This window comes from Vanellus vanellus, assembly GCF_965231255.1.
Source record: "Vanellus vanellus genome assembly, chromosome: 3".
NCBI classification, from domain to species: domain Eukaryota; kingdom Metazoa; phylum Chordata; class Aves; order Charadriiformes; family Charadriidae; genus Vanellus; species Vanellus vanellus.
In genome coordinates, this window is record NC_138907.1 from 113,656,983 (window position 1) to 113,683,055 (window position 26,073).

The 26,073-nt window shown below is 38.8% G+C and overlaps 1 protein-coding gene across 1 annotated transcript in view; it reads left to right on the forward strand.

Moving 5' to 3' along the window:
* Positions 1-26,073, forward strand: part of GREB1 (growth regulating estrogen receptor binding 1) — a gene marked incomplete at both ends in the record, with an annotated part of 60,517 nt that overhangs the window by 33,210 nt on the left and 1,234 nt on the right. Inside the window, 12 exons of the mRNA XM_082481850.1 lie at positions 1,192-1,281; positions 3,353-3,969; positions 11,340-11,442; positions 13,116-13,274; positions 15,653-15,795; positions 16,545-16,706; positions 18,327-18,531; positions 19,361-19,535; positions 20,669-20,887; positions 23,143-23,278; positions 23,793-23,993; positions 25,615-25,753. Of these exons, the coding sequence (XP_082337976.1) occupies positions 1,192-1,281; positions 3,353-3,969; positions 11,340-11,442; positions 13,116-13,274; positions 15,653-15,795; positions 16,545-16,706; positions 18,327-18,531; positions 19,361-19,535; positions 20,669-20,887; positions 23,143-23,278; positions 23,793-23,993; positions 25,615-25,753 (2,349 nt within the window). The remainder of the gene's footprint in view (positions 1-1,191; positions 1,282-3,352; positions 3,970-11,339; positions 11,443-13,115; positions 13,275-15,652; positions 15,796-16,544; positions 16,707-18,326; positions 18,532-19,360; positions 19,536-20,668; positions 20,888-23,142; positions 23,279-23,792; positions 23,994-25,614; positions 25,754-26,073) is intronic.

Below are 26,073 nucleotides of genomic sequence, written 5' to 3' on the forward strand. Positions count from 1 at the left end.
ATGTCCACGAATTCAAAGTGACAGTGTAGAGTTGATAAGTTTTTAATTTCTTGAGAGCAATTAAGAACACATAAATGTGGAAATAAACAAAAATAATTGACCCAGGAACTGTGGGGTTGGTTTTTTTGAGTGACAGTTGATGGGCGTCATCAGTTATCATGAAATTATTTACCTTTTTATTTACTTTCTCTTGTGCCTTTCAACTGTGGAAAACAAGGGATTTTTATCCCCATCGGTTAGTTACATCTCGAACTGCTTGCCTCCATTTCCTTTTCTATACTATGAGGAGGTAGAGAGCTGCTTACTGTTCACTTATTTAGTTCTTACTCATTGATAATAAGGATAATAGAACAAAAATATTTGCTTTAATCAAATATGTACTTTTCATAGAAGAATGAAAAACCTGAGGTCATACTCAGACTGTCTACAACAGAGACCTACTGTAGATGTGATGAGTGCTTCTGTCCCTTTAGTTGAAGTACTCCGAGACTGTATGTGATCTGAGTCAAATGGGCAGCTAAGTTGTTAGGCGTCGCCGATGTAAAGCTGCTTTCCTGGCCCATGAAGGACAGTATGCTCTTCCAAAGTCCAATTCAGAACACCAGAGATGATAGAATTACAGTCTAAGTTTTCTGCTGGCAGTGTTTATGTCTCTGTTTATCATGGTAAAACTGTGCAGAAAAAAGCATTTTAACTCAGAAGCTTAAGCTAGGAACCTCAAGTGAATGTCCTTGGTGGCCATCCAAATGCGGATTTTCATCACCAAAAGCTAAGATAAAATCAGGCCATAAACCTGTAAAGTATGGGGTAGGAGGTAATTTCATAACATACTGACAAAATAGAGCTCGTTGCCAGTTGGTTTCCCTGACACTGGATTAGTGAGGAAAGTAAGACATGGATAGAAAGAGAAAACGTGGTTGGGACACGCCTAGAACTTACCAACTCCTGGCTGCAGCACTGATTTTGTGAGGCTATGGCAGCTCAGCATAGTGAGATTAGACCATAGGCTGATCCAATATTGTGTGGTAGGAACAGATACTCTCCACACTGAAAACAGTGTCAGAATGAGGACAAAACCAACACAAACTCCTGTGTGCTTCTTGCTACTTTTACAATGTAGCTGTGCCTTCTCCCAGGCTTACTTAAATTATACTTTGTTTTTGTTTTCCCCTATTACCATTTGTGAAACAGGTTCTACTTCAGAAAAGAGAAGCCCTATGAAAAGAGAAAGATCTCGTTCCCATGACTCTGCATCTTCATCTCTCTCTTCAAAAGCTTCCGGTAAGACCTAAAGATCATCTCTGTTAAGTTCCACTTAGGACATAAAAGAGACCCTTTAATTCAGCTTATTAGAGAAATAATAAAAGGCAGAAATCACTAAGGTTTTGGTAAGGCCTATTTCAACGGGATGGCTAAAGATAATTTTAAAAAGAATAAGCATAAGATTTCTGAAATATAAGAAATAAGATCTTTTCTTACTTGAAAAATAATCATAGGGTGGGGTGCCTAGACCAGGCACTTCTTTAACATGTGCAACTGAGGTATGAATCCTCAGTTAGTACTGTGATGGCTGACTGTTCACGGAAGCTATGAAAATTTATGAAAAAGAAAACACGCTTCACGTTTTTAAAAAATCTTTTGAAAATCTGTAGGAGAAAAAGCACACTTGCTCTCACTGGTATCTTTACCTTTTTTTTTTCCCTCTGGAATGTTCACTCATTAATTTTGCACTGTTTGAAAGGTGTTTTGGAGGTGGTCAATTTTTTATATCTTCGGTTCCATTTTAATCTGCAAACTGCTGTAGAAAGCATGAGGTAGTGTTGAGAACTACTCCAGCTCTTTTATCTGATAAATTTCTTTGCATGCTTTTTATGCAGTTAATATTAAGAGGACAGTTGAATAAAAGTGGGGAATATAAATTGTACCATAGGAGTTGCAATCTCATGCAGCTTTTTAAAACGTGTTGGTTTCTGTCAGTAACAGTAAATTCTTTTTGATCTAATTGTAGTTTTCAACGTGGTGACATGCATATTTGGCCCATCATTTCTTTTCTACAGGCACAGTGGTAGTTACAAAAGGAAAAAAAAAAAAAAAAGCTTGAAAACATTTGGATAAGCTTCATCACATCAACACTTTAATTTTCCAAATGTTTTTCTTCTTTAAAGTTGAGCTGCTCAACAGTCCCACAGTGTCCATGTGGCCTGCCTGTGGCTCTGGGGACTCAATTTGCCTATGGTTAAAGAAATGTTTTTTCCTTTCTTTTTTTTCTTCTGTGCTTTTGAATACTGGTATTTTGAGGGATGTCACTGTGGTCTTACTTGAAACCATTCATACTGCCAGTGGTATTTTTATTTATTGCTAATCTCCTTTACTGGCTACTTTAGATTAACATGCAGCTAGCATATATCTTACTATTTCTTGAGACCAAGAGAACCTACAGACTTTTATTAGTTCAAAATGTAGGGTTGTTGTGAGTACCAAAACTATTGTTTTCACCATGAGAAAAAAGCTGGTTTTATCTATATTCAGCTTGAGACAGACATTCCTATTACCATGTGGAGACTGATTCCTTTACCAGTTCTCAATCATCTACTCTGAAGACAGCGAAGTATTTGCATCTCCTCTTTGGAATTCATAGAACCACTTAAAATGAGGCCTTAAATTTTCAAAAACTCTTAGTAGTTAGAATATATAAAGTAAAGATATACCACTTTCAGAAAATAAACAATTAGCTGTGAGGTACATCTACATGACATTCAAGGCCAACATTTGTGAGTTCAGTATGCGCTCTGAGCTGGCCAAAAGCTGTATGAATGCATTAATGCACTATGTAGCACCGGAGACGTGAGAGCCAGGTTTAATTAGATCAAACTAAACGCTGCAGTGGCGCAGACTTGTGAGTGTTGGATCAGACCTGACTCGGAGCTGAGGACTGTTCCTAGATGTCAGTCGGTGTAAACATTTCTGTAGTCTGATGAGGTAATAGCCTGTGAATGCTTATTTTCTTACACTCTTTTAAATGAGAGTTTCAGTAATTTTATATTTATCTTGAGCGATGAAAGTATCTGATGAACACCTTAAGCAAGGAATGGATGAGGGAAGCAGAGGACAAGACAATCACTGACATCTTTCCTATGCACTACAGTACTTCAAAAGCCACTTTCTGGTTGAGATGAATACTCCAAACTCGTCCCATTATGACTTCCCGTACGAGAAAGGTGAAAGCAAGAACAGGAGTGGGATTGCAATGTTTGATGGATACTTTATCTAAACGATTTTTTTGTTTTGTTTTAACTGTGGCATTGACTAGCAGAGATAGTTGCACTGTGTTGAAATACAATTTTTCTTTCAGTTACAGCATTCTGCAGCGAGTCATCTCCTCCTTTAATAGCAGCAGGGGATACAGCAAAATCCCCCCACCAAGTCCTAAGCAACAGCACTGAAGAAACTACAAATAACTATGAAAGGCAGAAGCAGAAAGTAGACAAGGGGGCACAAACAACAATCAGCAAACACTTACCACCAGCAACTGAACAGATGGATACGAAACAAAACATAAAAAGTGCCCAAATTTCCATCACCTCGTCATCCTCCTCACCTTTCTCCTCCTCTTCCTCCTCCTCTGCACCTACTCATAACTCCTTCATCCTACAGACCTCTCAATGCTCCATGACCAAAGCATCAAAACAGCCTCCCATAGTTTTCCTGCCCAAACTGGTTTATGACATTATTACTTCTACGGACAGCAGTGGACTCCCCAAATCATCTTCCCTCTTGCCTTATCATTCTGTTATGTGGGCAAGTTCTTTTCGCCCTCTTATGAGTAAGATGATGACTTGCACGGAGCAGTCTCTGTACTACCGCCAATGGACGGTTCCCAAGCCAATCCATATGGACTACAACAATAGAAATGAGGGCAGAATGGACACCTTTCACCCAAGGAGGCTGCTGCTGAGTGGGCCACCACAGGTGTGTAATAAGAACAAGGTATCATTGATTTATTTTGTTTAATTTTATCATAATCTCAGAAAGAATAGGTCAGTTGTTATTATTATTCATACTTAAAGCTTTTTTTGATGGAGAGTAAGTTGCTTATTTTATTTCCTAATCCCTTCTAATAATAATCTTCCTTTTTTTACTGTTAGCCTGAGTTCAAAGAGAATGAAGCTGCAGCAATGTTCATTTTCTGTCAGTCTCTCTCCATTAAAATGTTTTAAAAGATAGTTTGCTCAAGAGATAGATTTCATGTATAATTTCAGTTTGTTAAAGTTGAATATGCATTTACATTGTGAATAAAGATCAAAGATCTTTACAAAACCACTTTCTTATGATCAATCTGCAGACAGTTGGGAGTCTGTAATTAAGTTTTTTTCTCTTTCCTCCACACAGCAGATATAGAAATAGAAGTTGTTGCACATGCAAGAAGGCCAGTTCAACATAGGCAGAGCCGTATTTACAAGATGAGTAGCTGACCCAAGAGTTTTTAAATTATTTTGAAAAGATACATGGAAATGGGTATAGTCCTAGAGAAGTTCCTTCTCCTCTAAAGCATGTTTAGCACTTTTCTCTGAGCAAGTTATCTCCTAGTTCAATGCATGTTACATTTGAAAGGTAATATTGTGCCTCTCGTGTTCTGCTGAAGCACGAAGCAACAAGATAGAATGAGACACCGTGCCTGCTGAGAGCATATATATGCCCTGTGAACCTCAGAAGTCAAAAAGGATAAATCCAGACTAAGACGAAGACCCATGTTTCCATTTATTGTAACATCAACCGAAAGAATTAATCTAAAGATAGTTACTGATTTAACTTGCCACATGATCCACTCTTCTATGCCCTTCCATTGCAAAAGGAAACTGCATTCTGCTATTTGTTACATGATTGTATTCCATCGTACACCCTCATTTATGGTGCAGTAGAGTAGAAAGAGCATAAATGGGCTTTTCGTATTGGGACTTCCTTCAAATCTTATTGTAATTCATAAAGGATTCTAGAAAGTACTCTGAATGAGCAGCTTTTCACTGTCCATTCCTTTGATCTAAATTGTCCATGTTTCCAAAGACCGGGATATTATGTGATCAAGAATCTGAATTTCATACTCAGGTGCAGCATAAAAATGAATACATTCTGGAAGAGAGATGTTAACTTCCATCTCAATGAAAAACACAGGCTGTGACAATTTTTGTTAGGATTTTATATGCATACACATCAAACCCCACAAAGATACTATTCCCAAAGCCACTCTTAATGCCCAGATTAGCCAATAAGAAAATATTTCTTTGGTATTCATTTCTTTATGGGTCACAAATGTAAATCTGTGATTCTCAGAAGAGTCATTCAGTGACTTCTGAGAGCATATTACACACCTGTGAGAAGGTTTTGATGCTCCACACACTTGGTACTTGCTATTTAACTAGTTGTAATTTAACAGGCAGTGTATTTATTCATCGGCTCTGTTCCACAGTATGATATGCACCACTTTTCACTATCAAACCTTATTTTTCAAATATTGAATAGGACTCTTGTTGACCCTCTACAGCACTGAATTTCGGCCCTAATATCACTTCTTTTACTTGAAGCTCCATCTCTTCTCCAGCCTTCTCCACAATGCAGTTTTTTTCCTAGTCTTGCATTGGGTCATACAGATGGATCTAAAGTGTGTCCTAAAGGACAGTCTTCACATGTTTATTCCTTTTATATTCCTCATTTCTTTCTGAAGAATATAGCTGTGAACAAATTCACAGGCATCAAATTAGCAGTATCTTTTCTTCTTCCGAAGTATCAAAATTTAGGGGTATATGTTCATTTCAGTATGTGGAAAAAGACAGCAGCTTTGCTTCATTATTTTAACCTCCCAAAGTACTAAAAACTCCTGTAAACCAAACAAAAAGAGCTGTAAAAGCATGTTGATTGTTTATTGGTTTAAGGTATAACAATACAGTGTTTCTTCCAGGGAATAGTCACAATAAAATATACAGAAATTGTAATTACTCTTCTCTTTTTGGGAAGAAAGAATTTTGCTTCCTGAAATAGGTTTTAATCACTTGTGTGTTTGATAATATTAACATTGTATATGGTCTGAACGCTTAATGCATGAAGAGATATAGGCAGAAATAAAAACATTTATTAGGCAGCATCTGTCTTAATAACATCTCAGCCAAAGTATAAGACTGCCAGACTACTGTCTTCAAAAATTAGGATGTAGTTGTTTTCTTTATCAAGCAGCAATTACTTTACTAAAATTCGAATCGGGAAGCAATTTGTTGGTTAAAATGAAAAATATGAAATCAACACAGGAAGCAAAATAGGCACATTAGTGAACTGAAATAATACTTCTCACTGTCAGGGTAATTAGTAATAAAGTACACTCACCCTTCTCTCACAGAGTCTTTTTACACTCTGGACTGATCAAAATGTTCTGCTAGAAGACGATGCATTTTTACAAGGACAATTATAGAATCGTAGAATTGTCTAGATTGGAAGAGACCCTCGGGATCATCAAGTCCAACCATCTACCCTACTCTACAAAGTTCTCCCCTACACCATATCCCCCAACACCACATCATCATTATGAATATTAGAAGGAAATCATGCATTATTTTTGCAGGAGGCTTTAGGAAATGCAGCAAAAACTGGATAGCTATAGAACAGATTTCTATATCTATCTGTAAGTTAGCTCACATCAGCCAAGTTAAGCCATTGGTTAGCGAGTATGAATGAACATGCACCACCACGAACAGCATGTGTCATATCTATGGCTAGAAATCTTGTCCTTAGAGCCCCCAAGAAAATGCCTATAAGGAAGCCTAAATTCACTAAAATATTTTTCTTAGAAACATTCATCTTAAAGTTCCCCAAACTGCAAATCAAGGTTTTGTACCTTTGTTTTTAACTGTATATTACAACTTAGAACCAGCATTTTTCTGAAGCGTGGAAGCTGCTCATGAGCACGGCTCAGTCCTGTGGCACCACCACATCCAGGGAGTGAAGCAAGCATGACTTAAGACACTTCCTAAGGAAGAAAACTGCTGCCCATATAATTTGGTTTTCCTCTATTCCTATTAAAATCTTATTACAATGGGCTTATGTACCATTCAGCTTATGTAAGAAAAATATTAGGGAAATATTTAATATCTCTTTTGTTAGCTGTGTTTTAGAAGAATGTAGCAAGTGGAAACATGGAGAAGAGCCAGCATCACTTGACCAGCTGTCTGTGGACCATCTGCATGTTTTCTATGAATCACCATTGGTTCGCAGACCACAGTTTGAAAACCACCGCCGTAATATGCGAAGAACTATCTCACCTGGAAATGAAAATAGAAAAGCCTTACGGAATTATTTCCCCTTTTGCCATATTTCTCCTAATGCGAAGACTGAAATCAGATGATACTTTATAGCAACATGTAAGAATAATAAAGTACTTGTAGTGGTCCTGGTCTCCGGTGTCTGGAACAATTAAAAAAGGGGAACTCATTACTGTTAGACCTGCTGCAGCAGCACTTTTGAATGTTACTTCCATGAATAAGCGCGGAGGCACACACATAATGTCTCTGACTGGAGTATTTCTCTCTCAGATTCTTAGATGAACAGTTTGTTTTCAGCTTATCCTTGATATCTATGGCAAGCACAGTTAAGTGGTCAAAATCTTGGAGAGCTTTCTGCTCCTCTGACACAAAAACTAGACCTTCATAACGTTTCTGCAGGAAGAATTTGAATTCACATCCCTTCCTCTTGCTCAGCTACAGCTACGCTCTTCATGAATGAAGAGCTCTCGGGTAAACATAGTCTTAGCTTTTTATGGGCCAAATCATCATCCTTGCACTAAGGATAAAAATAGAAACCCAAATACTAAATCTTTGCAGGCTCCAAATGCCTTAGTTATCATAAGTTTTCACAAGATTTGAGAGTTTTACTTCTTAGTCTTCTAGGATTTTCTCCTCCCAAGTCAGATTCATCAGACTTCCGTCTTCCAAATTCAGGTAGACACAAACAAATCAGAGTAATACTTCCATTATTTGGGAATATTAGCCCCCAAGTGCCTCATCTGTTAGGGTACTGGGCACTGCCACATATTTGAGGAACATCTTTCTGGGAAGTAGAGCTGTCTGCAGTAGAAGCACTTCTCGTGTACATTTTGTTTCAGTCATTATAAAAATGCAGCCCAGTGCCAGGTTCCTTCATACTTTTAATCTGTTTGCAGCTTTTGCATGCAGAGCAAAGACAGGATACGCAGAAAACCACCTTGCTCAGAGTACTTCCTTACCAGTCGTCGCCATAGTTAATATATCATATCATGCTTGAGTCTGAAGTCACTAATTAGGATCAACATGGCATTGTACTAGACTTCTCTAAAGACATGTAAAGCTACAGCCCAATCATGTATCCAGTGTAAAATTTCTTTGCAGTTCTTCTATTTTGTTGCAGTTGGGAGATGGAGGATGGGCAAATATGGGGCTTTATGCTTTGACGTTGTATATACCCTGCTTGCAGGATCTCTTTGCAGCTACCTACAATGCCCAAACTATCGAAAAGAGGAGTGGTTGACAGATGGGGCAAGGACTCTTTGGAGACATGTGGAAGCTCTGTTTATTGACAGCTATTAAGTATTTTCAAACAAACCAAACACTCTGTGTGGTTCCATTTTGCCTAGAGATGGTACACATAGAAAACGATACAAATAATTTTAAAGGTACCTGTCTGGGCATGCTACAAATTCAGTCGTTCAAGGTTCTTCTCTTCTGGAGTAAACGTTGATTGTAAATGAGAAGTCATTCTTTTCTCATTTTCTTTTTGAAAATCTTCTCAAAATGACCTGGGAAAGATGTTCTCTGCTTCACCAATTCATTTCGTCAGCAGCAAATGCAGGCAAATGTGCAAGTGAATGGAGTCCAAATATGAATGTCGCTATGTGCTTAGCCTGATCTCTCTCCTGGCAGAGGAACATTCTGAAAACGTGGAGAGATTCCTACAAGTTCCCACCAGCATTTTACATACGGTGTGGCTAATATCTAACAGTTCATAAAGCTCACAGTACTCACTCTTTATGTGACAGATACTGAGATTGGGTAAGATGGGATGCATGGAATATAAGTACGTATGGTTTAGTTCAGTGGTTAGGGACTAGCACTTGTAGTTCTGTGGTTTATAACATTTTTGACTCATGACCCTATAGCTTTGTGTATACTGGGGTCAATTGACAGCTGATACTTTTCATCTGAGTACCACCTAGGAGTAGCCTAGTCACTCCCAGATACATTGTTGAAAACCATTGGTGAAGTTGGGTCTGCCAAAGAAAGAAAATACGTGATTTTGATAAAGTAAGTTTTAAATGGTTACCAAATCCAAAAAGTAAGGTTTTCAGCCTGTTTTTCTGTTGACAATTCTAAGAATATACTTCAAACAGATGAGGAATTAGTTTTTCACATAGATACCTGGTGTCAAGGGGACAGGTTGTGTACTTTGGACAAATGATCTCTCATTTGTTTGAATTTAGGGAACGGTTAATCTATCAGGCCAGCCTGTGTTTAATGAAATTATGATCAGAGGCACTTTATAAAATATGTTCATAAAGGGCATGTAAAGGCAATTTCAGACTTGGGAGAAAACACTGAAAGTATTTTCTTCTAGAACAAAGTATCATCAGGTTTGTCTCAGATGTGGGAAAATATGATGCTTTTTTTTAGCTTACCAATAAATAGCCATTGCAGCCAAATTTAGAACATTGTTCCAGGGTCAGTAGAAAGATTCTCATTAGTCTCAATGGAGACTAATTCAAACTGGAAGTTTGAATCTGGTCAGTGGGCTAAGTAAGCTCCACGCTATCATTTCCTCTATTCAAAGTAACTTTTTTTCAGTGTTACTTCTAGAAAACACAGAGTTGTGTGCTACCGTATAGTCTACTTTGTGTATCTGAGGGGCTTTTTTGACCCTCAACAGGCATAGCAGTACCCTTTCCCACCCATGGCATGCTACTGTTTAAAATGCACTCTGAGCAACAGATACTGAACTTTGACCAAAACAAATGTTTACCTACTCTTGCTTCAGCTTCAAAGCCTCCCTTTTTCAAATGTTGAGAGAAAAGGAAAATTTCGCTTGACATATATGGAAAATAGTAAATTCAATGCTACACTGAGTGATTCAACACCCTGTGCTTCTGACATGTCCCAGCAGTAGTGGCAGTGAAGCTGGGTTTTCAATTCAGTAGAAATATAGACAGCCCAAAATCTGACGCCACTCTGAAATCAGCAGGACAATGTGTCATAACTGATCTACGTGTTAACCTCACTCTGTACAGGTCTGACGTTAGTCTTAAGTTGACAACCGGACATCAGTGCCATTCTGAGACTGAGCTACACACACACAAGAAATCACGGTGTGTTCATTCTCCTGTGAGAATGACATGAGATCGCTGTCTCTTTTTTCTCTTTGAAACCTATCGCATACTGCTTCTCGTTCAAGTGTAATGGTTTGTAAAGCTGTCTGCTTACATATGGCATTATTTACTTGATGTTATCGTCAGCAAACTTCATGTGGAAGACACAGAACAATCCGTTGAGTAAATCATTGGCTGTGGCTTATACCTTTCAGCTGAAAAAGCTATAAAAGGGCAGTAGTACTCTTTGGTGTAACAAAGAGAAAATGTATATAGTGTGTTGGTGGAGTAAAAAAGAAAGGAGAAAGTTATAATCTTAAGATAATTTTTAAACAGACTTTTAAAAGATAGTTTTAAAACCATGAAAAGGATATAGTATATTTTCAGCACAAGAGGTGGAACAACACATTCTTACATATATGGTGTCCTCCAGGAGCAGAGGTGGCCTGTACAAGTTCTGCTATAGATGCGTGCCACTTCGTTCTTCAGGATAGTCAGTGTACTTCCGTAGCAGTCAGCGTACTGGGAAATTCTGCAAATGTGGAAGGGTTGAGGTTATTCTTTAGTTATCTTGTAGTTTGAGGGGTTTTTTTTGGTCATTTTATGAGCTCGTATGGATTTTTAAAAGTTCATTGCCTATGTAGAAACTATAACACCAGAAGAGAAAATTCTCGTCTGTGGGCCGGTAATTAGACCTGTGATATAAAATGTGTTTTCCAAACCAGGCTCCTGCATAGAGAGAACAAAACTGTTGAGCATTTAAGTATTTCATTTATGCCAAGGAATATACAAATACAGGGATATGCAAGTGCTGAATATTAATATTTGGGTTCACTGCAGTTGCAATTTCCAGATATGTGGAAAAGCAGCACATTGAAAAACCATAGAATCATAGAATTGTCTAGGTTGGAAGGGACCAATATGAATGAAAATTTACTCTTTTATCTTCTAATTTATATATTTACAGATAGGGAAAACAGGTGCCTACCTGCAGTTCCTCAGTATTTTGTCGCGAATGCTGATTAGATTGACAGAAGTGGATGTTTATGATGAGGAAGAAATCAACATTAGTAAGTTCTTGATATAAAAATATTCACTTCTGGACACTGTAGAAAATTGTTAAGTTAAATTGAAAACTAGTTGTCTGTATATTCTATGCTGTTCACCTTTGCAATTAATTTACATTATTGAAATATTTTAAGCAATTTTTTGTGTGATCTTCAACTGATACTTAAGAATATTTTATTATTTTACTCATCATTTAGACTTTAGTCTTCTAGTCTTCCTCTCAGTAGGAAAACCACATACCTCTGTTTTTCTTTGGAAGTAATCAACAGCATTTATGTATATTAAATGGTATCCAGCCATTGTTTCTGAGTTTAGAATTGGAATGATCTTTTGTGGTAAAGTCTATAAAAAGAATCAGTGAAATTCTGGCAGTTTTATACCATGAGGCGCAATGTCATATTTTCTAAGTACATAAGCTGCACGAGGGAGGAAAACAGTTCCTGCTCTCGAATAGCTAAGTTTAGTCCAAACTTCCTTTATTTACAGTGCATTACTCCCCTGTGTTTCCAGATGTATTTCTGACACTCAGCCTAAGCAATTAAGGGCTGGATTGCATAGAAAAATATGGGAGATATTTTATGGGATATGTCTAATCCTACATGTCCACAGCCAGCCGTGGAGAGTGTCAGGCGGGTGCTCCCTGCCTGCTAGCTGTGTCCGTCAGACCCCGGCTGGAAACCGTTCAGTCATTTCGCTGTGGGCCTCTGCCTTGGCTCTTGTCTCTGAGGGCTTTTTGAGGCAGTAGCCAGGAGTTTTCCTCCACGCTGAGCTGTGCCGGAGAAAGAGGCAGCTCGCCCCCAAGGTTTATGGCAAAACCTGTGGGAAAGGTGACCAGGCGATCCTTTATATTTTAGGCAGGATTTTAGAGGTAACTCACAGTCAGGGCACGGAAAATAATTTCACCATCTGACTAATTCCACCTGAGTTTCATATATACTTTGGTGTAATCATTTAGTCTATGCTCAGAGACATGGAGTTAAGGCTCTTTACCGCAGCTTACAGCTGACCCCCAAACTGAGCTCCTCACTACTGTCCATTTTACTCGTCAGATCTTTCATCCTCTTGACAAAGGTAGAGAAGTATTTTGTAAGGACTTGTGTACATTTGGGTTTTTATGCCTGTTAACCTGTTTTGGAAAAAGGCATGATTTCACTGCATGTTATACCAATACCAGTTACTCCTTGTCTCTTACTCTAGGGTCAATTATCTTTGATTACTCTGGTCTTAGGACTAGAAGGGTCATTTGACTTTAACTCTGCACTGTACTTAATACTGCAATTTCTGAAGCTTTAAGAGGGCTTCTTTTCCTCTGTGAGAATAACGTATCTTCAATTGAGTTCACGAATGTGGTGGTCAGTGGAAAGACTCCAAATGCCTGGATGCAGGTAGATCAGCATTAGCAGACCCTTGACATTGTTTTCATCATCATCCTACCAATGCTCCAGGAAGATTACAGAGGTCTTAAATAACAAAGGTTTTAAAGCCAGAATTGCATTGAGGTGTAAGGTGCATTTGTTCAAAGGTGCACTTCTTGATGCATAATAATGTTGCTTCCTCAGGATGATGAAAGATAAAATGATGAAGAAATAATAGGCATTGCAAAACCATCTATACCAATAAAAAGAGCTTTAAAAATTGTAATTACATGAATTCTTATTTTTCAATAATATCATAGACATAAAAGAAGAATCTGATCAATACTACCATCAGCCTGGGGATAGGTGGCCAGATTTGGAGACATTTAAGAAGACACCTTTTGACTACACTATCCATGACCCGAAATATGAAGATGCAAGTCTGATTTGTTCAAAGCTTCAGACTATAAACAGTGAAGGTTAGAATTTAAAAAATATTGATCGGTACACATATATGTATTTATTTGTTTTTAACGTGAGAATCCCATTAAAGTTTTAAACAGAGTGAAATTATCAGAATTGCACTTTACTAAGTAACAGTGAAAAAAGATTTGAAGTTTGCTAGATGAAGCACCAAAGTGTGAGCCTTATAAATGTTTTATGGAATATTATATAGGGAGTCTTTAATTTAAAAAGCTCTGATGCCTTAATAAGTTTGCGTATTTGAATGTTTTTATGTAGTAGTGTTGTCCTGCTCTGTAGCAATGAAGTGACTTATGTAGATAAAGTTATTTATGTACTTAAAAGTGTTTATAGGTTTGTTTTTTAGGTTTTGGTTTAGGCTTGGAAAGCATGAGATGCATATGTCCAGATCTAGATTCCTGGAGTACTGAGGTGTGAATTAGTCCTCTGGATTAGCCAACTGGACATACACAAGCCCATGGGACTAGGTAGGATGTATCCAAGTGTGCTGAGGGAGGCGACCAACATCATTGTGAGGCTGCTGTTTGTCATTTGTAGAAGGTAACAACAACTGGTGGAGGTTCCTGATGGTTGGAAAAAGGAAAATGCCACGTCCGGTCCTTTACAGGACAGAAGGAGGATTGAAGCAATTACAGCACAGTCAGCCTGCCCTCAGTCCTCAAAACAGTTATGGAACAAACTCTCCTATAAGCCATGTCCAGACCCATGAAGAACAGGAAAGTGATTGGGAGCAGCTAGAATGGATCTATCATAGGCAAATAGTGATTGGTAAACATGATTGCATTTTATGATGAGATGACTGGCGCTATGGACATAGGAAGAGCAGTGGTTTTATCTTGACTTCAGCGAGGCTTTATCTTGACTTCAGCAAGGCTTTTGTCACTGTCTTCTATAATATCCATACAGCCAAAACTGGAGAGAGATGGTTTGGATAGGAGGATTGTAAAGTGGGTGGGAAATTGCCTGGGCCACTAACCTCAAAATGTGATGAGTGGCACAAATCTGACTGCCAGCCAGGTATGCATGACAATGCTCAGAGACTGACAGTGAGGCAAATGCTGGTTAAGGTTGCCATTAATAACCCAGTCAAAGGGACAGAATGCAACGTCAGCAAGGTCATGGATGATACCAAATTGGGGGAGCAGTCAATATGCAGGAAGGTAGCACGGCCATTCAGAAAGACCTTGACAGGCTGGAGAAATGGGTTGACAGGAACTTCAGATGGTTCAACAAAGGTAAATGCAAGATCTTGCACTTGGGATGGAATAACCCTTTGCAGCTGTACAAGCTTGGGGCCAGCTCTATAGACAGCAGTTTTGAGGAAGGTGACCTGATGATCCTGGTAGACAACAATTTGAACGAGTCATCATGGTTTATTGGACTGATTTACTAAAAATCTAGCAAGCAGGTCATATTTTTCTATGCATGGCACCTGCAAGACCACATCTGGAGTATTCTGTCAAGTTTTCAGCTTCCCAGTACAAGAAAAACATTGACATACAGAAGTGAGTCTAGTGAGTAGCCACCAAGATGGATGGAGACCTGAAGCACATGACTTATACAGAAAATTGAAGAGAATTGGGTTTGCTTGGCCTAGAGAAGTCTAGCAAGGGCATCTGCTTGCTGTCTTCCACTTCCTAATGGGAATTTATAGACGCAAACTATTATAGAAACACAGCATAAGAACAAGAGACAACAGACACAAATTGCAACATGAGAAATTACAATTTGATAGTATGAAAAATATTTCCAGAATAAAAGTGGTCAAACCATGGAGCAGGTTGCCGAGACTGTGGAAACTCCACTCAGTGATTTTCAAATCTTGACAGGACAAGGAACAACCTTGAATAACCTAATCTGACGCTGAAAATTTGAGTGAAGTGTTTGGCCATATGACATAATGGAAGTCCTTTTCAGCAGAAATTACATCTTATCTTCCTTCAGTCTCCCTTTTTATAAATGTAGATATTCACTAAAGAGCAACATCACTAAATTTGCCAAGTTCATTTCACATAATCTACTGTGATGTCCATCAAAGCACAGTAAATGTCTGTCATAAGACTCTTTTTTACTATTTGTTACTTTTGCAAGCATTCAACCAATAATAACAGCTTTGCTTACACCTCAGCCTTATGTGAAATCTGTACAGAAATATCATAGTCATGAATTTACAGATACTTCTATGTAGTCCCCTTTGCTGTACCTAACAATTTATAAAATACACTATGCTCAGAATGAATTCATAGTTTGTTTTGCATGTTTAATCCTGCCATTGTTCCTAGAGTTAATTACAGTGACAGAAACAGTTTGTCACAAGGGAACACATTATGTTCTTGAATATATATTACATTTCAGTAGTTTCTTTTTTTAATAGACAGATCAATGAGCAGGAGACAGGAGGATATGTATACACACCGTCAGACGACAAGGATGAGATTATCCAAGTATGCAGCATATAACACCTACCATCACTGTGAGCAGTGTCATCAGTATATGGGTTTCAATCCCAGGTACCAGGTAAAGATTTCCAGATATTACTCTGCGAATCAGAAACTGAAGCAGACACAACCCAAACATGGGGGTTTATACATTCACTGTATTTGAATTGGCTTACAAGTTGTATGTAGGTGTTGAAAACAGCTGATTTACATATTTTCTTATTTCTTGAGGTTTGCCTACCTTGACCAGACCAGACCGCAGGTTTGGGGAGTCAGAGGACTGATCCTCGCCTCATTTGCACTAGCTTATTCAGTGCTGTAATCTGCATTCTACATGCATACTAGCTGTTAAAACTACTTTCCCAGTAAACTTTTCCGACTAGGACTTGCTCACGTTTTCACCCGAGTAACTGCAAAAGGTGCTATAAGAGTAGTCCAGCATGGAGTAGTCTATATGTGGCATACTGAGAGTAACCCTCAATTTTCCTGCCTATTAGAATGTGAGGAAGAAGGTATTAGCAATGCAAATAATGGTTTTTATTTGTCAATATTTCTGAAAGCCAAGAGCGGCATATAAGTATTGGTACCATCTGCAAGATGAAGTTGAAACAATGGTTTCAAAAGAGGGAACAGTTTAATTTATATTTTTTTTAGTGTATGCTCTAGTCAAGGGGGTATTGCTTAACTTAGTGAATCATGAGGTAAAATCTAATGCATTACAGTAAGTGATTATAGTTGTACGGTAATGTTATAAATGTGCATAAACTACACTGAGACTGTGTAGTTTGACTCTAACCACTGGAATTATCCTATTTTTCCCATCCTCAGCTTTATGAGTCCACTCTGCATGCATTTGCCTTTTCCTATTCTATGCTGGGAGAAGAGATCCAGCTGCATTTTATCATTCCAAAGTCAAAGGAGCATCATTTTGTCTTTAGCCAACCAGGAAGACAATTGGAAAGCATGAGGCTACCACTAGTCACAGATAAGGTAGGTGGATAATTATATTTATGGCCAAATGGAGAGAGACACAACCAATTTTAAAATTTGTTGATTTAGGATTCTTTACAGTTCTGGTCCTGCTGTCAAAAGACAATGAAGATGTCCTGATGCTAAGCTTGTATTTTATCCCAGAAAGGGAGACTGTCAAGGCACCAATAAGCTGTTTCTTTTGCTTATTATCAAGCTTGATCCTTTGGTATAAGCACTCTTATCTGGGGCAAAAGGCCTTTGCTTATGGGTTTAAGATGTTAAAGTGAGAATGGTTTCAGCAATGAGCCTCAGAGACATGGTTTTGTTTATCATACAGTTACTAAGAGAAAGCAATTTTTTACTGTAGAGGAAGGCAGTGGATTATCCTGTCTTATTCTGCATATATGCTCAGTTCCTTTCATATAAAAATAAGGCTTTCAAAGAATCTTTGTCGTGGCTTCAAGGCTGTCCAAAGAATTTCATGGCACGCTTCTAGAAAACACTTTATAAGGTCATCCATCTGACAGGCTATGCAAACTCTGATGCTGGCCTTTGCAGTGACTCCTAATAGCCATATCTAAGATGGAGCTGTGCCTTGCTCAGGCCACCCTGCTTGGAGGATTGAAGCAACACATGGAACAGTAGCAAGCAGCAGCACTTCTATCCTAGATAAAATAAGCTGCTTCCTATAAACAATAACCAATCAATACCACCCTCCAGTTCAAGCTTTTACGTCCAGTTCAAGTTTGAAATGGGAGAACTCAGGCAGAAACACAGCAGCAACTGTGCAATGTGAGGATGAAACCTCCTGCTCTTCCTCACCCAGTAAACTTGTGCTTGGCTACGCAGTCATCACTTGCACTGGGTCCTTGTGGATTCTTTTCCTCCTTCTGCCACTCACCTGCTTTCAGGCTTTGCAGAAACCGCTTATTCTTCCTTTGCTTCTTTTTCTGTTCACTTTCTCCAAAACGGTGCCTGCAAATCCTGCTGCAAGCTTGAAAAGTGCTGTGGGATATAAACCTAGATTCTGAAACCATTATATAATATTTTTATTGTTCCATGTCAAATTCCCTTTTGTGAACTCCACTGACATCAAATCCACCATTTTGTGCTTTGGCAGTTTTAAATCTGGAGTGCTTAATTGTGAGGGCTTTGGAGAGTCTCGGTAAAAAGCCACACTTTCATTCAGGGTCCTTAATGACCTTAGTAGGAACCAGGCTAACATGAGCTGGCCAGACTGGAACAGTCCTGGATGTCTGGAGAAACGGGGCTTTCAGAAGCTGTACTATCAAATGTTGAAGCGCCGAGTGAGTTTCAATGCGTTCAAGATTGGGTGACAGCCAGTCAGAAAAGGCTGCACTGCAGTTTTGGAATAAAGTGTTTCTTCCCATCTTATGTCACATGGACCTAAATACTTTTCCAGGTCTAGCCTCAAGGTCCCTGTGCGGATAAGCTAACTGATAGAGTTTTCTTTTTCCCAGCTTTTACAAAATTTGCTTATTTTCCTATTAAGATGATTTCAAGTTTGCAGTTTGTCCAGTGTCAGTGAATGTGATTTATTCTCCTGATGCACCTGGTTCTTTTTGTTTAAACATCCTGCAGCTTAATACAGAAACTCGCGCTTCTTTTTATTTACAGAGTGAAGATTACATAAAAAGCCCCACTTTTACTCCCACCACTGGTCGTCATGAACATGGACTTTTCAATTTGTATCATGCAATGGATGGAGCCAGTCATCTGCATGTTTTAGTTGTCAAGGAATATGAAATGGCCATATATAAGAAGTATTGGCCCAACCACATCATGCTGGTTCTTCCGAGCATTTTCAACAGTGCGGGAGTAGGTAAGTATAACAAGAAGTTTTAAAAAATGCAGAGACGTGACTTGGTCCCTTCAGCTGTTGTTACTCAACAGTGAAATGTAGACGTACACCTCGTAGCTGGCATATCGGATCTGGTGATCTGGATTCTCTTTAAAGACAATGTGTCACAGTCAAAGGTGAAATTCACTTAATCCAGGTCCACCTAAATCCACCTAAAATAAAGGTAGATTAATTGCCCCCTAGAAATACTTACTCTCTTCTACTGATTTTAAAGGCACCTGGCGATGTTAACTCAGATGGAGTTACCTACTCTGTTTCCTCGTGGAAATAAGTTATGTACTATTTGCACGGGCAGTCATGCACCGATTAGGTACGTCTCGTAGGTGGGTTCTGCTAAGATAATATCTGTGAAATATTCAGCACCTTGCTTTTACTGCTGGAAAAACTTATAGACAGCAGTAGTGGCAAACATTCGAAGTAGATCATCGGGGAAATTGTTCCCATGTTATTCAGCTGGTCAATTAACATCTCTAGATGTTTACACTAAGAGAGGCTAGTGGAGCCAAATATCTGTCAAGTTAAAAGAATCAGTCGCTAAACCCTTAAGACGCTAACAAATCTTTGCCACAGAAGTCAGTCTTCATTTTGTGTGCTTCCCAGTGGGGTCCTGTAAGTCACTTGCTTGGCAAGTGACAAAGTAAGTTGGCTCCGGGGACCGTTAGGGTGTTAAAATCTTCAGAGCGATTCATACCCTGGGCTGCAGAAATATTCACTTCAAGAGGCTTCCAAGTTAAAAGCAAACAATTTCTGCCCCCACTTTTCATTTGACGGTTTATGTCCTTGGTTTCAGGTGCTGCACACTTCCTCATAAAAGAGTTGTCTTATCACAACTTGGAGCTTGAACGAAATCGGCAGGAGGAGCTGGGGATAAAACCCCAGGATATTTGGCCTTTCATTGTCATTTCAGATGACTCCTGTGTCATGTGGAATGCAGTAGAAGTTGATTGTTCAGGAGACAGGAAAAGGTAAATAGAGTATAATATATGCTTTTCCAGCTGATCTCTTTTAACCTTTCACTGCATATCAGTTTTGAAATTACATTTGATATACTACAACTTTTACCCTGTACAAGCAGAGAATAATATTTGCCTAATGAGAGAAGTATTTTCCCTAGATATCTGCCTTTGCATAGCACATAGTTTAATGCCTGTTTTTCATTCCTGTCCCCTGAGGATTTAAGTGCCCTGCAGCCTTTGCTGTATACCTTGACTCCGGTTCAAACTAGAATTACTTGGACTGCAGATTTCAGGCTCTGTAAACAATCCCTGATACACTGGGCAGGCATGGGCATTCACATGTGCATTTTTAACAGGACTTTTCTAAGGAAGCTAAAAGGCATTTCTGTGCAAATCACAGAATCACAGAATTATCAGAGTTGGAAGGGACCTCTAGAGATCATCTAGTCCAACTCCCCTGCCAAAGCAGGATTGCCCAGAGCACATCACTCAGGACTGCATCCAGGCGGGTCTTGAAAATCTTCAGGGAGGGGGACTCCACCACCTCCCTGGGCAGCCTGTAACGCAACTCATTTCCTCTGGCTTTTTTGTTAGTCCCAGTCTATATGGCTCCTTTATTAGGTCCCCACATCCCCAAACAAGTGTTTTTGTTTTCATTACTTTAGTAGATTGTTTGTACTAGATATTTTTATCTATTCCCAGAATGGTGCTATGCAGGATTTACAGCAAACATTCAAAGAGAACTAAACGCAATGAAAACTGAGATTTATGGACTCTAGGGGTGGGCTAGGAGAATCTTATACTTTGCACTTAAAGTTGTGGCACAAAGTCAGCAACCCTCCCAGAGTTATTTGGGACGTTATCCAGGTAACTTTAAAAGTTTACATATCTGAGTGAATATTTTGAAAGATCCAGACTAAGATTCAGATCTGTCATGTCAGTCCCCACCACATAAGCACTAGTTAATTTTAAGTTTTGATTAGAGAGAGAGACAAAAAGTTGCGGTAAAGTAAGACAACACTGGAGCTATCTACCTCATACTTGTAACCACTTTCGACTGTTAAGAATTGCTCTTTAGCTGAATGAGATTCTGAATATTCTCTATATACTTTAAAATTAATACATTTTCATAATTATTGCAGTGACTATACCTGGACTGAGAGGAATGTTTCCTTGAAGCAAATTCTGCAACATATTGAAGCAACTCCCAATGTCACTCACTATGCCTTAATTGGGATGAGGAAATGGTCCAGCAAAACAAACAGTGCTGAGATCAAGGAACCATTCTCCTGCTGCCATGTGCATGATTTCATTATGCTGAATGTTGATCTGACACAGAATGTACAGTACAATCAGAACAGGTAAATGAATCAGTAGCATCTTTCAATAGAGATAATGAACCAAATAAAGGAATTTTTAGAAAAGCTCTTGCTGGCTTTTTGGGGAGGTTGTTAATGGGATGCAGAGAGATATTGTTTTCTTATTGATGGCTCAACTCCTTTCCAAATTGCCAGAAGTTGGAAAAAGACATTAATGTCCATAGTTCTAAACAAAACAGTCACATTTGAATTACAGGGTAGACACGCTCAGCAGTGTGTCCTGCAGTGCTGGTCCCCCAGGTGTCTCGTCCAAGTGGCCTTTTGGTAAACACCGTACTTCTCCTGCCCACTTACCTGGACTGCCTTCCAAAGGAAACAGGGTGAATGGTGCATAACCACGTCTTGTTGTGACATGGACCTGAGGTATAACTGGGCTGTTTTACCCTGAGGAGCACAACACTGGAACATACTGCATGTATGCTCATCAGGATAATCAGAAGAAAGGACTAAATGAACCTCATCAACATTGGTGTTGGTTTCTCACATTCAGCTGCCTCACAATTCCTAATTTTTCATTTATTGTGCTGCGTAGTATATATCAGATTATAATATTGCCATGCAGAGTATCACCACAGTTACCAGAACTGTATTCACTAGATACTTCATCTCTCAGAATTTCACTGATCTATGTGAAATAAACTGTGGGTTTGTCCCCATTTCTGAGGAACAAGCATTTTTTGAACCAGAATTAAGTAGGTATCGCTAGAGGTGGGATTCACTTGTCTAAAGCCAGTCTTTAGGCACCTCAGGATATGTAAGATGTCCGTATGGGGCTGACAGGTATGACATGAAACCTAAATGTGTTTTTCTGTAAGATAGGTGGGATACCCCAGGTAATCTGAAATGGCCCTACACACCTAGACTTGGATAACTGAATGTCACTGTACTTCTCAGAAGAACTCGGCTATCTCAGGAAGATGTCTTTTGAAGTTCAAGTTTACTTATAACTGCAGGGAAGCACTTCTGCTTTCATTATTGTGTGGGTAAACAGGTGACCTAAATTTCTATTGCCACCAGCCTGACACTTTAAAAGAGCATTTTAAACTTGCTCCCATGCATGTCTTAGTACAGAACTGTGCTCCCAGCCTGTCTAGCTGTTGCACCTTATGGAGCATTATGAAGGGCTAATGAAGACAGCGACAATAAAGCAAAATGATATGAGTACAGGCAGCAAAGTTAAAATGTCAGGAATGCTGGACCACACCACCCATTTCCTGCCTGTGCCTTCAAACCATGCGTGGCTCACCATAATCCTCTGTGTGGGTGCTGTGGAGCATGAAGTGTTATATGACACTCCAAGAAAAAAGGTACACTTTAAAACACAGAGACACTGACATCCAGAGATACCAAATATCCACATAAATATTACTAAGATCAAAGACAAGATTTTAAAAACATATAATTAAATGCCACGTTTCTCACTGATGTTCGTTGTTGCATAATCGCGCAGCTCAAGTCCAAGCCCTGGATGTTAATCCAACAGTTCTGCGCGCCATCCTCTTTGCTGTGTAATATCTACATTCAAAATGGAGAACTGAGTCTGAAGTTTCCAAAGGCCAGAGAATTTGAATTTAATCCGCTTTAGAAGTTGACCTTATATTCTGTTCCATCTTATTTTTAAAATGGATCAAATTTAGCTCAGGGATGTTTGGCCTCATTCTGCTTAATTTATTCCTGTATCTGCAGCTCTGGTAGATTAAGAAAAGGCTCCTTGTCTTCAAATAGTTTTTGTCTCTAATGTAAAATGGCATTATTTTTGTAGAAGAATATTGAAAAAAATTACTGAATATTTGTATTCTAAGGGAAAAATTAGTAGTCAGAGACCTCTGTGCATTTGACAAATCAAATGCGGGGCTCATCCATTTCCTTGGAAGTCAAAGGAAGTAATTTCCTTGACCTTAGTTAGTAACACATGCAGCTATTTTTTATGACTGCATTATTGTAGTAAAAGGCAAATAAAATATTTTAACTCCTGTCTCTTTTCCCTGGCAATTTACTACCTTTTGCTTTCCACTTTCCCCTGTGTTTCTGGTCCTTTCGCTCCCTAACGGGTTCCCTTCCTCATTCTGGTCTTCTTGAACTCATCCTAGCCTGGTTTATTATTACAAAGCCTCTTTCCCTGACTGATAGGCGCTGGTGTCCTTTCTACAGTGCTGATCAAAGACTCTGAGTGCTTGTATTTGTTAGGGTGTGATGAGAAACATTCCTCTGAACTGCTCTGATTTTATTCTTTCCAGGTTTACATGTGATGATATTGACTTCAACTTGCGTGTCCACAGCGCCGGCCTGCTCATCTGTCGGTTCAATCGCTTCAGTGTCATGAAAAAGCAAATTGCAGTAGGAGGACAGCGATCCTTCCACATTAAGTCTAAGGTGGGAACCAAAACCTCTGTTTCATTGCTATTAAAATTCTGATCTCCTTTTGGTACCCTTTGACCAGGAGAGCTGAGGTATTTTGTTGCAACACCAGTTGCCAGTATTGGGTATGTCTGCCATGTTATTTTTTTTCTTTCTTTCTGAAGTCCACAATATTCTTGGCGTAAATGCACCTTTCCTTAATAATTTTCCTTTAAAACTTTTAAAAACACCTAAAGTGTCTCTTTACGATCCAGGTAACCATTCACTATGAGTTTTTTATCTGTAGCTATTGAATTGCTCATCTTCATATGACTTCATATGTAGGAGTACTTTGGGTTCAAACAAGAAACCCCAAAGGCTCTATAAATAAAAATATAACTCCATGAAACTCTGAGACATTTTGATAGCAGATAATTTTGGCTGAATGACTTTGCTTATTGTAAAAATCTTAGATTTGTAGGCTAGAGATATATCAAGTACAACTTGATTGATCGGGATTGATCTGTACCAGAAATATTTTTCCTCATAGGTATCTGACACTCCAGTTTCAATCTCACCTGCTCAGTACATTTGTGCTCCTGACAGCAAGCATACCTTCTTGGCAGCACCCGCTCAGTTGCTCCTTGAAAAATACCTCCAGTATCACAGCCATCGCTTCTTCCCTCTCTCACTGAAGAATTATAGCCACCCAGTGCTATCTGTGGACTGTTACCTTAACTTAGGACCACAGGTACTGAACAAAATAATCTTCAAGCAGCTCTAGAAAGGTATAGGCGATGTTTTGGATGAGTTCATTGATGCATTCCTTAATAATAGTTAGACAGCCTTTGAATAACCAGGTATTAGATCCCTGTAATGTTAAAATCAAATTCTTAGTTCCATAGAGATATTATTAGAGGCTTCAAATAAAGTACATGGGGAACAATACCAGAGTTGTCCTAAATACTATTACAGTCTGTGAATTATATTAGATTCTGAATTAACACAGAGCACTTTTTTCTTTTAGAAGTGTTTTCTCAGTCAGCTATAATTTAGCCCTTGCTACAGCAAATTTCTTCCACAAGAGTGTTTTATAAATAGTAGCTAGCCCTTAGAAAGCACTTCAAAATACAAATGTTTTAGTTCACTTTTGACTGATGATAACCTGAGGCAGAGCAGCAAATACCAAGAAAAAAGTCAGAATGGGAGAAGCTCTCATTAGATCTCAGGAGCGGTTGGCTCTCTCTGATGACTTTGGATCTAAAGCCAAGGTCATACTTAAAAGTGGGTCAGATAGAAGTGTGATACTAAGGTGGTGGTGTTCAGGAGAGAGAAACTGGTTTTACCGTTTCACCTGACTTGAATACTAAATGAAATTCAGTCTTGCTGGATTTACTAAACTTTTTTACCAAAACAGCTGTGTAATGACAATATATGCTGCTCCCAGAACATTTTGAACTATATCTTTTAATTTCCTTTCTGGCTGAACTTTTACAGGTCTATGTTCCCACCATGTTTGGAAAAACAAACTCTGTGGAAGGGCATTGTACTGTTACTGTCTTCATCCATTGCATCCTCTCAGCTCTAACCCATTCAGCACATGAAATGAGTTTAATTCGGTTCTGGAATTGTTACCTGGGCTGGAATATGATGCAACAGGATTGAAGGAATATAGATAAATATAGGCACCCTGAGCCAGAGTCTTAGTTGCTGTGGGTCAACCTTCCTCCGCTAAATCATGCTTATTAATGCCAGATGAGGGTCTGCCTCAACTAAATAGTACAACGGCGCTTTGGAAGCAAAGCCTTGTGTGGAAGATTCCTTAATCTAAATTTATAAATCCTGAAAGACTGCTATAAATATTCCCAGTTCATAGTGGATTTGGGGAGTAGCCATAAAAACAAACTGGACAAGAGGAAATTTCGTGCATTTATGTGTATGCACAACTCTGCTGACTTGAGTAATCCTATCATAATGTAAATGAAATTAGGCATTTCTAAAGGGTTCTTTTCATGTCTGATTGCACAGTTCCTATATACACTCATGTGTAGATAAACTTTGCTGGTCAGGTCACAACATTATGGTTGTGGGGAGCTATTGTTACTGCAGCTTTCAAACCCTATCATATCTAAACCTCATGTTAATAATAGTAGTTAATATTAATGACTAATACATAATTATGAATAGTGTTTTTATATAGGTTTTTAATAAGTAGGAGGATGTTTAGGAAGCAACTACAAAGATCCCAACATTTGGAGCTGGAAACCAAGTCTGAATTTGAATCAGGTGCAAATACTGAAAGCTTGAGATCAAGCCTTAGCTTTATATACAAGCTTGAAAAATGTTAATCTTTTTTCCCCTCTCCCAATCAGATTGCAGTTTCCTATGTGAGTTCTCGGCCTCACTCGCTGAATATCAGTTCCTCTGGTTTGACATTCAGTGGTCTCCTGCTATACCTCTGTGACTCCTTTGTTGTAGCTAGCTTTTTGAAGAAGTTTCATTTTCTTAAAGGTGAGCTGCAATAATTTTATTACAGAGAATTACATGACCTGGTCTCTGGGAACCTGGGGAAAAATGTATTTTATATGAAAATATACATGCATATGTACGTATATGCATGTATTCTTATTTGTCTTTATACATCCCACCCATCTTTGCTGGTTGATCATGTTGGCTCTGTGCTGTAGCAAACTGGTATATAACAGTGCTATAAGTTCTGCAGATTTCTAAGTGGGGAGGAATGTTGGATCTATATCATTATGCCTAGCGTATATGCATAACTCCTTACTTGATGTTTGAAAACCGAGTTGTTATGAACTGCTGTGGTTTTT